Source organism: Nanorana parkeri, unplaced genomic scaffold (assembly GCF_000935625.1).
Source record: "Nanorana parkeri isolate BGI_ZX_2015 unplaced genomic scaffold, ASM93562v1 scaffold626, whole genome shotgun sequence".
In the NCBI taxonomy this organism is placed as follows: Eukaryota; Metazoa; Chordata; class Amphibia; order Anura; family Dicroglossidae; genus Nanorana; species Nanorana parkeri.
The window spans coordinates 597654-610950 of NW_017306894.1; the positions used below are offsets into that span (position 1 = coordinate 597654).

At 45.7% G+C, this 13297-nt stretch overlaps 1 protein-coding gene across 1 annotated transcript in view; it reads right to left on the minus strand.

Moving 5' to 3' along the window:
- Window positions 1-13297, minus strand: part of OBSL1 (obscurin like 1) — a 79733-nt gene that overhangs the window by 14907 nt on the left and 51529 nt on the right. Inside the window, exons 14-15 of the mRNA XM_018563033.1 lie at window positions 13027-13297; window positions 11661-11936 (exon numbers count right to left, since the gene is read on the minus strand). The exon at window positions 13027-13297 is cut by the window's right edge and continues 10 nt beyond it. Of these exons, the coding sequence (XP_018418535.1) occupies window positions 11661-11936; window positions 13027-13297 (547 nt within the window). The remainder of the gene's footprint in view (window positions 1-11660; window positions 11937-13026) is intronic.

The following is a 13297-nucleotide window of genomic DNA, read 5'->3' on the forward strand; positions in this document are numbered from 1 at the left end:
AGAGCAGCCAGCTGAGGCATCACAGGAGGAGGAAGGAGGCAAAGCATGACACAATGGTGCATGGAAAGGGGGGGAGGGCTAAGATGAGTGGTCAGAAAATATGATTAGAAAATTTGGCAATGATGTTAGCATGACTAAAAGCAGGCGTCACGTCATCATGGCACCAACTAGGAATCATCAGTGAAAACGGGTTAATATATAGGAGCACGCCAATTTTCAGAAAAGGGTCAGCGTTATTATGTTATGATCATAAAAAATTGCAGGAGTCAACAAGCAAAGAGGGAAACTGCACCCAGCAATGTCTGTGGATGGGTAGCCTGAGCTACTGCTACAGTACACGATCATCAATGATCAAATATCATCAATAACACATATTGATGTCATTACTGAGATAACAGGAAGTGTCCATTCCAAGATAATGACTCCCGGGGGCAGAGAGTATGAGGGGATTTTTAGTTTCATCACAGCTGGAGTGCCGAGGTTGCTACTCCTGTACTAGATCATTCTGGGGATTAAAGGAATGGTTATAAATTAAATTAAAAAGATTTACAGGGTCATTCACAAAGCTGCCGAAGGCAGCCGAGTGAATGACCCAGCCGTAGTGAAGTGTGCCAAACAGCATTCAGCTATTCATTTCTGGCTTGTACAGCTGATTTCAGTGGTACATCGGCTAAAATCAACCGTACATCGGCTGCCTTCGGCAGCCAAACATGCTCCCCGAAGTGCAGAAGCAGTTGGACTCAGCCGATACACCATCTGGATCGGCTGAGCCGAAGCTCCGGCAGCTCACTCGCTGCCGTTCACCCCTATTCTCATAGGGGCCGAACAGCAATGAGTGAATAGCCGAATGTCACCGAGCGGCATTCAATTCCGAGCAGAATAGGAAAGAAGTGAAAAGAATGTGAAAAAAAAGTTGCAAAATTATTTTTAAAATGATACAAAATAGGAAAATTAAAAACAGAAAAATCTCTATATATTTGAAAGAAAGGAAAAATAAATACAAAAACAGAAAAAAAACCCAAATTGGCGGAGCTAGCAGTGACAGCTAGCTCCGCCCAACTGTTTCCTATTGGTCGGCACCTGCCAGAGTCTTCTAGCAGGTCCCGGCCAATAAATGACAACTACCGACGATAGCTGTGTAAAAGGGGATTTGCCATCACTTTGTAGAAATTTCCTCTGACTTCCTGTTGCTTCTCCAGGGCAGGAAATAAAAGTTAATTGTCCCAATGGGATACGGAGATGGCAAAAAGAAAGGAACTGATGGGGGTTAACCTCCCCCACCCCCTCTAAAGGGGTTGGCTATACATAAAATATTTTAGTCTATGATGAATGGCTTGTTTGTGATTGCTTATTCCTACATCAGTCACAAATCACTATGTCTCTCCCTGCCTCTATCTCTCCACCCCCATCTCATTCTTATCTCTCTCTCCCTCTCTCTCATTCTCTATCAGCCCCTCTCTTTCCTCCCTCTCACTCAATTTTTTTGCATCTCGTCTGGGAGGTTTCTCTCCACTTCCCGTCTTCCTGTCCCAAAAACACAACAGGAAGTAAGAGAAATGATCTCCAAAGCGAGGGGAAATCACTCTATTTACCATACTCTGAGTTTGTGTAATGCCTTTCCATGCAGCTCTCTACACTACTCCCTCGAGCCTGTTCTAGCAGATGTGTCCTGGCATCACCGGCAGATGTGTTCCAGTATCACCGACACATGTGTTCCAGCATCACTGGCAAATGTGTTCCAGCATTACCGGCACATGTTCTTCAGCATCACAGACACATGTGTTCCAGTATCACAGACACATGTGTTCCAGCATCCCTGGCAGATGTGTTCCAGTATCACAGACACATGTGTTCCAGCATCACTGGCAGATGTGTTCCAGTATCACAGACACATGTGTTCCAGCATCACTGGCAGATGTGTTCAAGTATCACAGTGTCAGGGACCCAGGGGTGCCGTTCCTTGTCAGGTTCGCAGGCGCGGGCATCGGGCACGGGTAGCTCCTCCTCCTCCCCCTGGCAGGGCATCTGACGCTGGTGTGGCACCGACCCTTTTGCTTGACCCTTCGACTACGATTTCTGCTGCCCGCCACGACCCGGAACTGGACCTGACTCCCCGATTGGACTATCCTTTTGTACTGCGATTTTTGGACTTTGTTCGTCCCTGCCAAGGGGTTCCACACCTGGCCCGTTACTCCAGCTCTGACACACAGACACATGTGTTCCAGCATCACAGACACATGTGTTCCAGCATCACTGGCAGATGTGTTCCAGTATCACCGACACATGTGTTCTAGCATTACTGGCAGATGTGCTTCAGCATCACCGACAGCTGCGTTACACCATCACTGCCACATGTGTTTAAAGATCGCCAAACTGCAGAAAACACATGTATAAAATGTAATTTTTCATTACAAGACTATTTCACTTCATTCGCCTTTCATAGAAGTTTAATTTTAATTAATTAGCGTTTTATTAGCATGTCATCCTGTTATCTCTTGGTCTAAAAGAAAAATACAATTGGGTGGGTTACTGTTTAAAGATGATAACATCCAGCAGATTTTGGTGGGTGGAGCTGACCTTTAACACATAGGAAAAGCTCAGTATAGGGGTGGCGGGAGTGGAAAGGTGAAGGGATTGGAAATATTATGGGGAGGATGCAGGGTGGGGAGGGGGGTGGCAGGGTGTTGGTTGCAGTGCCTCTTCGTCTCTCCTGTTACCTCCCACAGTGACATAAAAGCTGAAGCTGTCCTTGCGGGCATCACATAGATATTCGCCAGCGTCATGGCGCGCCGCTCCCAGGATGGTCAGCGAGCGCTCTGCTCCCCTCTCCTCCACTAGTATGTGCGGATTGTCTTTCAGCCGCTCGCCGTCCTTGTACCACCTCACTTCAGTGTCAAATCGGGACAGGGAGAGTGCCAGCCTGAGGTCGTCAGACACAGTGCACACCCTGCGCCGCATGATCTGGTCACGCTCTAAGATCACCACTACAGCCTCTTACAAGAACCAAACACCGAGAGGAGTTAGTGTCCCAGTCAGTAAAGGAGAGGGGACAGAATCTAATTGCAATTTAAAGGGGTTTTCCAGTTTTCAGTATAGTATCCCCCACCCCCAAAAAAGAAATATATCTAAAATAAGATATCATTTTATTCAATATGTATTTCACATCAAATCAACATCTAAACAATGTAACATTATCATTGCTTACTGGAAGCAGTGCACAATGGGCTATGTACTGTAGTCTTAAGAATCTAAAACCCAGATTTGATTTCAATAAAGGAGGGAAAGGTTAGAACACCAGTCAGTTTTTTATGTTTTCCATCAGTGTCTCATTGGGGAGCTTTCCCGTCATTTCCTGTTCCCTAAACACAACAGGAAGTGAGTGAAATTCCCTGTTAGACAGTTGTCACGGAACAAGTGTCCCTCTTGGATTTTATTACTCTATTACTCAACATGTTGGACAAAGAAGAATCTCACCAATGGGGGACACAGACAGCAATAAAAACCCAACAGGGGTTTTAAGCCTTCCCAATCGAAGACTAAAAAAGGCTTTGGACACATATTAAGGTAAATAATTTCAAATAATAGTGCAACTTGGTGGCATGCATCTTAAGATGCAAGAATATAGCTCCAGCTTTAGGGCTAGTTCACAACAGCCACAGTGCATTCCGGCCCGATTGGGGCCCGGAACACACTGGATCGCATTCCGTCCGGCTCACTTTGTTTTGGAGCAGGAGGGGGGCGTGGCGGTGCATTAAAGTCAATGGCACCGCAGACACACACTCTGGCTGCAATGCGACTGTCCGCACCCAAACGCGTGGTACATCAGTGCCTGCGTTTCGTTCCGGTGCAGTCAGAAAAAATGCTGCAAGCACTATGTTTTCTGACTGGACCGGAACACAAGCACTGATGTTCCACGTGTTTGGGTTCGGGCAATTGCATTGCGACCGGAGGGCGTGGCTGTGGTGCCATTGACTTCAATGCACCACCACACCCCCTTCCGCCACGAAACAAATTGAGCCACAATGTGATCCATTGCGTTCCGGCACCAATAGGGCTGAAACGCACTGTGGCTGATGTGAACTAGCCCTTACTGGATACCCTATTACTGTGCTACTGGAGCTCCCCAAAACAACCCAGACAGAAGACACACCTCCTTCCTCATCCCATAATGCAGAGCTTGGTGGCTGTGGGAGGGGCAAGGGATGCCCAATAAACTTGGCATTTGCATAGGATATTTAGTGGCGCACAGCACCCCACTATATTCAAAGCTAAAAAGAGCATTCTGCTGGAGTTAGACTTTAGAAAGGAGGTGCGGGGTACAGGGAAACCTAATTTATACTAATGAATTTAGCACCCAGGTGATGTCTGCTACATGACAGAACATGCATAGCTGGCCATAGCCATCCATTTGCAGCAAGTAATACACTGTTGCACAGAATTGCTGGCTGCAAATTCCTGGCAGGCAATAATAATCAAATTTAGAAATCGTCTGCAGCTCTTATGTCAAAAAAAGTAGAGAAATCTGGAAAACCCCTTTAATTCCACTTTCAATCAATTTGCAAACACATGATGGGGGATTCATCAAGACCGGAGCAGACGGAATCTGGAACAGTTGCCCAAAGCAACCAATCAGCTTCTCTCTTCAGTTTGTTTACTTAGGATTTGAAAATGAAAGACAGAAGACGATTGGTTGCCATGGACAACTGCTCGAGTTTCGATAAACCCCCCGCACTCTGCTTTACAGATAGCACACCATATTCCATTTGATTATGAAAATGAATTTCAGTTCGGCATCTGAATGGGAAACTGTCGTACAATTGTGTAAATATACAATCTGCAGTCTTCCTAACGATCCACACCAAATTTAGGGTCAGAATTTTTTATCAGAACCACGGACATACAGTAATATACCCCTGTTTAATCCAATGATGTGTTAATTAAAATGTCTTTAATGTATTTTTTACAGTACCTTACTCTGCCTTTATATTAGCTTCCTGTGAGCCTCTGCACAGTAGCAATGGAAGAGAAGTGGGGGGTGCTGCAAGTCATTCCAGCGCAGTGATGACAAGAGGTACAAGGGAAGCCTCTCCACCCAGGTATGTGACAATATATTGATCATTTAAGGGTTATTAAACCCTCGCATGTTTTTGCATACGGCTAGCAAACAAACGATTAAAAAAAAAACTTTTTCAAAGGGTTAAACTTACCGGTGTCTCCGCCGCGTGTTCCAGTCCAAACGCAGTACAGATGTTGGGCCGGGAGACGAGGAGAGACACAAGGTAAGTATATGGAGCAACGTGGACCCGCACAGACTCCGTGGGACATCAGAGAAGAGGAGGACAGAGGAGTCAGCGCTGGATCGGAGACCGGCACCAGCGCTGGAGGGACAGCTAAAAACTACACTAAAGAAGAAGATCGGATTAAGAAACATCATTTAAAGTAAGTCCCTACAGCAGGATTGGGAAGGGGGGGGGGGAAGTTTGACTTTAATGTCACTTTAAGTCTGCATAAACTACAGCTCGCGGTATACTGAGATGCTGCAGCCGGAACGGATCCCGACAATTATGTCTGGATCCGCCCAGCTGCGTGAGTGACAGCTGGCTCTGCCTATCTGGAGGCAGAGCCAGCTGTACCCGCCCCCTCCCCCGTCCGTTCCGCCAGTCAGCGCTGGAGGATCGGACAGGGGAGGGGGTGAAAACAAGTCCCTCCCCTGTCACGACTCTCTGCCGGCACAGGAACGAGAAGTGAGCAAGCGCCCGTATGTGTTCGCTCACTTCCCGATCTACTGAGCCGACCTGTGACAGTTTAATTGTCACAGGTCGGCTAGAACTATGAGGCTGAGTGAAAATCACTCACCTCATAGTTCTCCTTTAAGGCACACAAGATAAGTTCTTCTTGATGCATTTTGATATGCCAATTTGAATTAATAAAGAAGCCGCATATTGATGTTGGAGTGCCGCTATCCATTTGTTTATACTATACTCAACAAAGGCGAGCATGGCTGGCACTCGCTAAGCGGATAAAGGTGGGCCGACCTGGATCAGCACTGCTCTTGAACTTATACATTGTTTCACTTTCTCGAGCCCTGATGAAGGGAGTTGGGTTACAGCCCATGGAACCTGTTGGCTTTGTAAACATTTTGTCATTGGAATAAACTTGGATTTGATTATTACAGTGCGGAGCTTTTCTTCTGGATTCACTCATCCCCATCACAACCTAAATTGGTCATGGAAATCCTTTGGTGTGTAGAAGCTGCCAGGCCAATATTTAGACTATCCATATCTACACCAATGCCGTGTAGCTGAATGATAACTTCAGCGTTCCAGCGTTATTAACCCGCTTTCCTGGCCATATCCATGGCAGCGCTGACAAATGGTTTTAGACCCAATTACCCCTAGCTGACAGGAACCAAAAGGGTTAAACAACGCCTAACCCTCTCTATAAAAGCCCCTCCTCCTGCTGACTTCCCTAGTCTTTTTGTTCCTATCCCCCTAGGACAGGGTTGTTTGTATGTTACTGAGAACTTTTTCTTTATTTGCCAACTGATTGATTTCATATTGGCCTCAGGGGAGTTCAGCCTCTCTCCCCTGGCAATTCTCCAAGACTCGGCCCCGTGCAAGGGTGTCCCCTTGGGGAAGGACAAACTTTGTTTCCATGAGAGGAAGCCGGATTTTCCATATAATGTGCAGCCTGTCAGACAGGGAGGGTAAGACTGTTGTGGTTTCACTTACCTGCTGTGCTGTATGATGTCCTTTTCACCTCGGCCGGCTCCCCGCGGTCTGTTTGTGATGTGTGGGGGCGAGACAGGATGGGGGTGTCGGGGCTCCAAGCCTGTGGTTGTGGTCAACCCTTTCTCATTTTTCATGAGGATAGAGTAGTTCTGAGAACTGTATCAGGTTTCTTGCCGAAGGTTCATGCTAGTGTTCATGTGAATCGGGATATTATCCTTCCCGCTCTCAACTCAGAAGGGATGGAAGGAGGTTTGAGCCTAGTCCGGTGTCTGAGGACATATGTGGAAGGATGTTAGGACTGGGAAAAGTCCAGAAGGCTGTTTATGATTACGGCAGGAGCCAGGAAGGCATTGGCAGCAGCCAAAACTTCCTTAAGCAGATGGCTTGTGCTAACCATCATTAACGCCTGTCAAACAGCGGGAGTCTCCCCACCAAAAGGCATCGGGGTTCACTCCACAAGGGCCGTGAATCAAAATTGCAGGGCAGCAACATGGGCGTCCAGGTCTACCTTTTGTTAGCATTCTCGACTGGACGTCAGGGCTGCAGTGAATGACCACTTCGGTAGAAGTGTTTTGCTCTCTCGACTTGGAGTCGAGTGATACATTTATTTTTCGCATTCAATTATGTTTGTCTATGGATTTTGTTCCCACCCTTACTTCTGCTTGGGTAATCCCCATTTGTCAGCGCTGCCATGGATATGGCCAGGAAAACAGAAAATTTAATCATACTTACCGTAATTTTCTTTTCCTGGTTATACTCCATGGCAGCGCTGGGCTCCCACCCTATGGAGTTTTTAGCTTGTTACTAGACTAGGGAAGTCAGCAGGAGGAGGGGCTTTTATAGAGAGGGTTAGGCCTTGTTTAACCCTTTTGGTTCCTGTCAGCCAGGGGTAATTGGATCTAAACCCATTTGTCAGCGCTGCCATGGAGTATAACCAGGAAAAGAAAATTACGGTAAGTATGATTAAATTTTCTGTTTTATTACGCAGAGTCAGCGCTCAGGTAAAGTCTGACAGTTACTGCTCTATCAACTGCCTGACCTCAACCATTAACTTTTCTGATGACAGTTTCCCATCAAGAAAGATGCAGAAATACAATGTTGTTTTACAGCTATGTACTGTAAAAATTAATCATATAGAGAAACAAGATGGACAAAGTCTAAAGATCTAACATGGAACAGTGAATAACAAATTTAACAACACGCCGCTTAAAGAGACCAATCACATCACGTGCATCGCTTAGAACACAAGGAGAGGATACAGGTTAAGGGTGTAACAGGTACAGTTTATAGAGGATCACTATTATTCAGCATGCTTCATCATACAACAGTTGTAGAGTAAAATCTGTCAAAGGATTTGGATATGGCATGCTGGCAAAAGCTGTAAATATGTAAAGTATTTAGAAGTGCACCGAAATGAAAACTACAAAACCGAAACGAAACCGAAATGAAAAAAAATGTCAGACCGAAACCGAAAACAAATTTTATTCTAACTTTTTCAAATTTAAAAAAAATATTTTATTTTTATTTATTTTTTATAAACTTTTTAATTATGAATGAACAGGAGGGGATGTAGATCACTGATCATTGACTGCTTGTACCCGCTCTCCTCTCTGTCACAGGAGGCTGGGCAGGGCGGTGCGGGAGAAGAGCTCAGCCTCTTGTGACAGCACTGGCTGTCTTTGCCCACACCGCCGCTCTCCCGACCTGTGACAGGAGGCTGAGCGGTGCAGGGAGGAGAGGCGCCGGCCACTCACAGCACTCTCATCCCGCAGCACTCGGCCTCCTGTGACAGTTTCTCTCCTCCCTGCTGAGACACAGAGCAGCGCCCAACGGGGAGGAGTGAAATCACGGATGTACCGCTAATTCGGCCAAAAAATTGCACTTTCGGCATTATGCCAAAAGTGCCATTTTCGGCCGATATGTTTCGAAGGCCGATATATCAGTGCATTCCTAATAGTATTGGATTGTATATAAAAATACTGTACATTAATAGTACAGATTATTAGAGTTTTCCTGTTAAATGCATGCATTGTACTCAATGTGTAAGTGTAACATTTCCAGGTATGTATCACCTCCCAAAGAGATCACAGTACTCCCCCCTAGCAAAAGCTTAATCTGCTTTTCTCTCCAGAAGGACGTCATCATCTTTGTTCAGGCATCATCCAGGGTCAGCATCTACTTCCTGGACTGGGATGCCAGCTCAGAGATGACACAATCTTTAAATAATGGTGTCTGTGCAGCTCTTGGCTGTGTTCACAGATGTCTGCAGCCTCTTATCTTGAGAACAAAGTAACAAAGTTACATGGTTGCAGTCTGATCACTGGGAGAGAGTAGAGACTGAAGAAATGCTTCCTCCTGCCTGCAGCAGATTGATGAAATACCTCACCCTGGGCAAAGCCACTGACTGGAGCTCGGGGACAGCTTTTTAATGAAAAATGATACTGTTGCTGTATATTGTGAGATGTATATCATTTATTCATTCTGACTTGTATAGTTACTGAAAGGTCCACTTTAAAGTGACAGAGTTTCATAAAAGCTCCCCCCTGACCTGCCTATTTCCCCAGTAATTGGCCAGAAGTCCAGCAAGTGCCGTCTTATGTCTGCCGGTGACCTGAATGTGAATGAGACTGAAAGCGCGCAGGGAAATACCGCTCCCCACTCTGCGATCTCTGTTTAAAATATATTTAGTTCTGATAAGTTCCTGGAACTTTGAAACATCTATTCATGAGTGTTATTAAAAATCCTTTATGTAATCCAATTTGTAATTTATGCCTAGTGGCCCTATAATTACTTTTTAAGACACATTGAAACCAGCCTCCTCTGAATCTAGTTAAGGGAAATGGAAGTTTTATGGAGCTGGAGAACCCAGCCGTTCATTGAGCAGCGCCGGGCTGGAAGGAGATTAGTTCATAAATTAAAGAAAGATTTAAGCCTCTGGATCTCAGAAGCGGAGTTGCTGTGCCAGGACAGTAATTCTCCCCTCGGGGGCTGGAGCTGTATATCTGTCTCCTGCAGACTTTTCCGGGACTCTCGAGACACCACATGATAAAGGCCTAGCAGTGTCTGCGCTGTGCTTAAAGTTGAAGTATAATCTGCTTATATTCTGCTATGGTTTCCTTACTCCCCCTCCCTCCCCCCACCACCACCAATCAACATGAATAAAACTATTAAATTAAATCTTTCCGTTTTCATTACATACCTTATTTTGGACCCAATGGTGCCATCACTGGGTCTCTGGCAGATCATGGCTGGTGGGAAGGGCCGGTAGGGTGCTACATTACCTACTCCGATTTTGTGCATGAAGTGTTTATCTGAAATGAAGTATTCCAGATGTGTAGCGTGTATTTTGACTAAAACTGGCCATGACTGTATCTGATGAGTGAATCCGCTCAATCAGCAGATCTTGGCCCGTGATTTGCTTGGAAGTTCAATAATCTGCCGCAGATCGCCAGAATAAAGTGAATTGCTAAAGGATTCTGTAGGTCAGAGGTGGACTGAGAAATGTTGACCTTGATGGCTCAACCACCTGGCCCTTTTATGGCGGGGACAGATTCCTTTTGGCTAAAGCAAGTGTACCATGCAATGTGTGCCATGGTGCCTGATAGATTGGTGGTCACGGTAAAAGGTAGCTGTACGTAAAGGACATATACCAGCCTTGGCTTAATTGCAGTTCTTGGCATTTGGTCACATGACAGAAGTTGGTGCTGGAAGACTTTCCTCTACCAGAGACTGTGATTGTATGTCTGAGTGGGAAGCAGGTAGCTATATAATGGTCAGCATGTGTCAATGATTGCAGGTCCCATTCTGATCAATGTCTGAATGGTGAAGTGTCTCCAGTCAGGGCTACCAGCCCAATATATCTTACCCCCTTGCCCAGTCCTTCCCTGATGTAGGTCCCCTTACCGATCTACCTCCTTATCCTTTGGATTCTTTGGCAGTATACTTCCTGTGTGCATAGAGTGCAGCCATGCTCTTGGGGAGTGTAGGTCCCCTGTTCATATCTGTCTAACTGATATGAGGAACAGTTAGAAATTATTATTGTCCCTTAGGAGTACCCTGAAAAAGTTACCCTTTTTCTAGAATTTCTTCTGAAAAAAAGTAGTGCACATCCTGGTTTGTGAAGGTACCTAGGCACTCCTCTACATACAGCCTAATAACTATATATCTGCAGTGTGAGATCTAAGCCACTGCTACCTCTGAATGCAAGTCTCAGGAGGTAAAGAGTGAGATTTGATGATGTCACTACTGTGCTGTTCACTGTTCTCCTTGCTGGAGGCTCTAACCTAAGGAAGCAAAGGCCTGCCTATACCAAGATGGCGGCATCCACATAGAGACACAGTGCAGAACAAAGCATGGCAAGCCACTAATGGGATAAGATCAGCTGATGACACAGGCAATGTTGGTTACTAGTATTTTGCCCTCTGCTTGCCTTTTTGTGGCCACAGCTTCCAGACTTAAGCTTTACTTTTGTGGACTTAGCAAGCAGAGTCCAGTTCATGGCATCTATATCATAATGGCACGGCACAAAAAAAGAGCTACACCCAGGGCCGGTGCTGCCAGTAGGCAAACTAGGCAGCCAGAGTGCAAGTAGCTGGTATTGCCTAGGGCGCAAAATAGTCTAGCACCGGCCCTGGCTACACCTGTTGGCCGATTCGTTTGGTGAAGCAGGAGACGCTTCCATCTGGGATGGGAAAGGAGGCAGGAAGTGAATTGGCTAAAGGATACAAAGAACCCCTAGACCAGTTCACAAGCCATCCAGAGATCCACGTCAAACATCCGATCCGCAGATTCAGGTTCACTCATCCCTACTTAAAATATTTGATGTTAAAAGATATGTGTGCTTCCCATGCAAGATGATTAGAAGACATGACAATAAGGACACACCAAAATGCAAGGCACCTCGTAGAGAGCAGATAGGATGTAACTCACCATCCACCTGCACTTGGAAAGTGCGAGAGTCAGTTCCCACATTGCACTCATATGTTCCGGCATGTTCTGGCTGTGCGCACAACAGGCTCAGCGTACACTTTTCGTCCTCATTATCCATGGTCAGGTTGCCATCCGGTGTCACCCTCTGAGCATCCTTTATCCAGCGAATTACATCTGGAGTGTGTGTCAGCTCACAGACTATAGCTAAGGGGTCACCCTCTGTCACATGGAGGACAGACTCGGAGCATCCACTGTCTACAAACTTTGCCGGAGGTTCTGTGTGTGATATAGAAAGAAGAAATCTACATCAGTTTCTGTGTTAAGTTTCAGGGTTATCAAGGTAATCAGGGGTTACAGAGGGTAAGGGTAGGATGGAGGGATAGGGTTAAAGAGGACCTGTCATTGGATATATAATTTTTCATGTTAATCGCATGCATGCTAAGTAATGTGTAAGTGTAACACTTCCAGGCATTTATTACCTCTCATCGAGGTCACAGTACTCTGCCTGGCAATGACTTCACCTGCTTTTCTTTCCAGAAGGATGATATCTTTGTCCCGGCATAATCCAGAGTCAGCAACTTCTTGGATTAACTGACACTAAACTCAGGAATTAAATCTAAAAAATGCATTCAAGTACGTTAACTATTAACAAAAATGTGTCTTATTTGTGTATCACTCGGCTGTAGATCCTCAAATCATCTCTGAATTGGTGCAGACACGTCCTTCCTTCTGGAGGGGGGTACTTTTGTTCCTCATGGTCCCTGTGTGTGTTGTAAAGTAGTCACCTCTCCAAGCTCGCTCCTGTGATGGACTACAATCTCACATTTACTTTACTAATTTGCATTGAGATTGTAGTCCATCACGGGAGTGAGCTTGGAGCGGTGACTACTTTACAACACACACAGGGACCATGAGGAACAAAAGTAGCCCCCCTCCAGAAGGAAGGACAATGTCAGCACCAATTCAGAGATGATTGGAGGATCTACAGCCGAGTGATACACAAATAATATACATTTTGGTTAATAGTTAAGGTACTTGAATGCATTATTAAGGTTTAACTCCTGCGTTTAGTATCCCTTTAAGGGGACAGTGTAGTGTTAGATTAAAGAATAAAGGGTTACATTTAAAGTGAACCTGTGCTTTGCCCATGCACTCATACCTGCTTCTACTCTACTCAGGGGTCAGGGGTGTGTAATGTACATAATACCGGAGTCAGGTGTATGTAATCTACACAGTGCAGGGGTTGGGTGTATGTAATCTACACAGTGCAGGGTTGGGTGTATGTAATCTATACAGTACAGGGGTTGGGTGTATGTAATATACACAGAGCAGAGATCAAGGGTATGTAATGTACATTGTGCCTTACCTGATACCTTGACATCAAAAGTGACCGAATCACTGTCAGTGTCACAGATATATTCCCCGGAATCGTCCACAGTGGCCTGTGCCAAAATTAGGCATCGTCGAGGACCTTCTTTGATTAGATGCAGATTGTCATCTTCATCTACTTCCAGTCCATCCTTAAACCAACGCAGTACTCCATTGTGACGTGACACCTCGACCGACAGCTCCACCCGCTCTCCCGTCAGATAGTCCAGCTCCTGTGAGCGTGCCTCCGGAAAGACAATCCTAGTGGG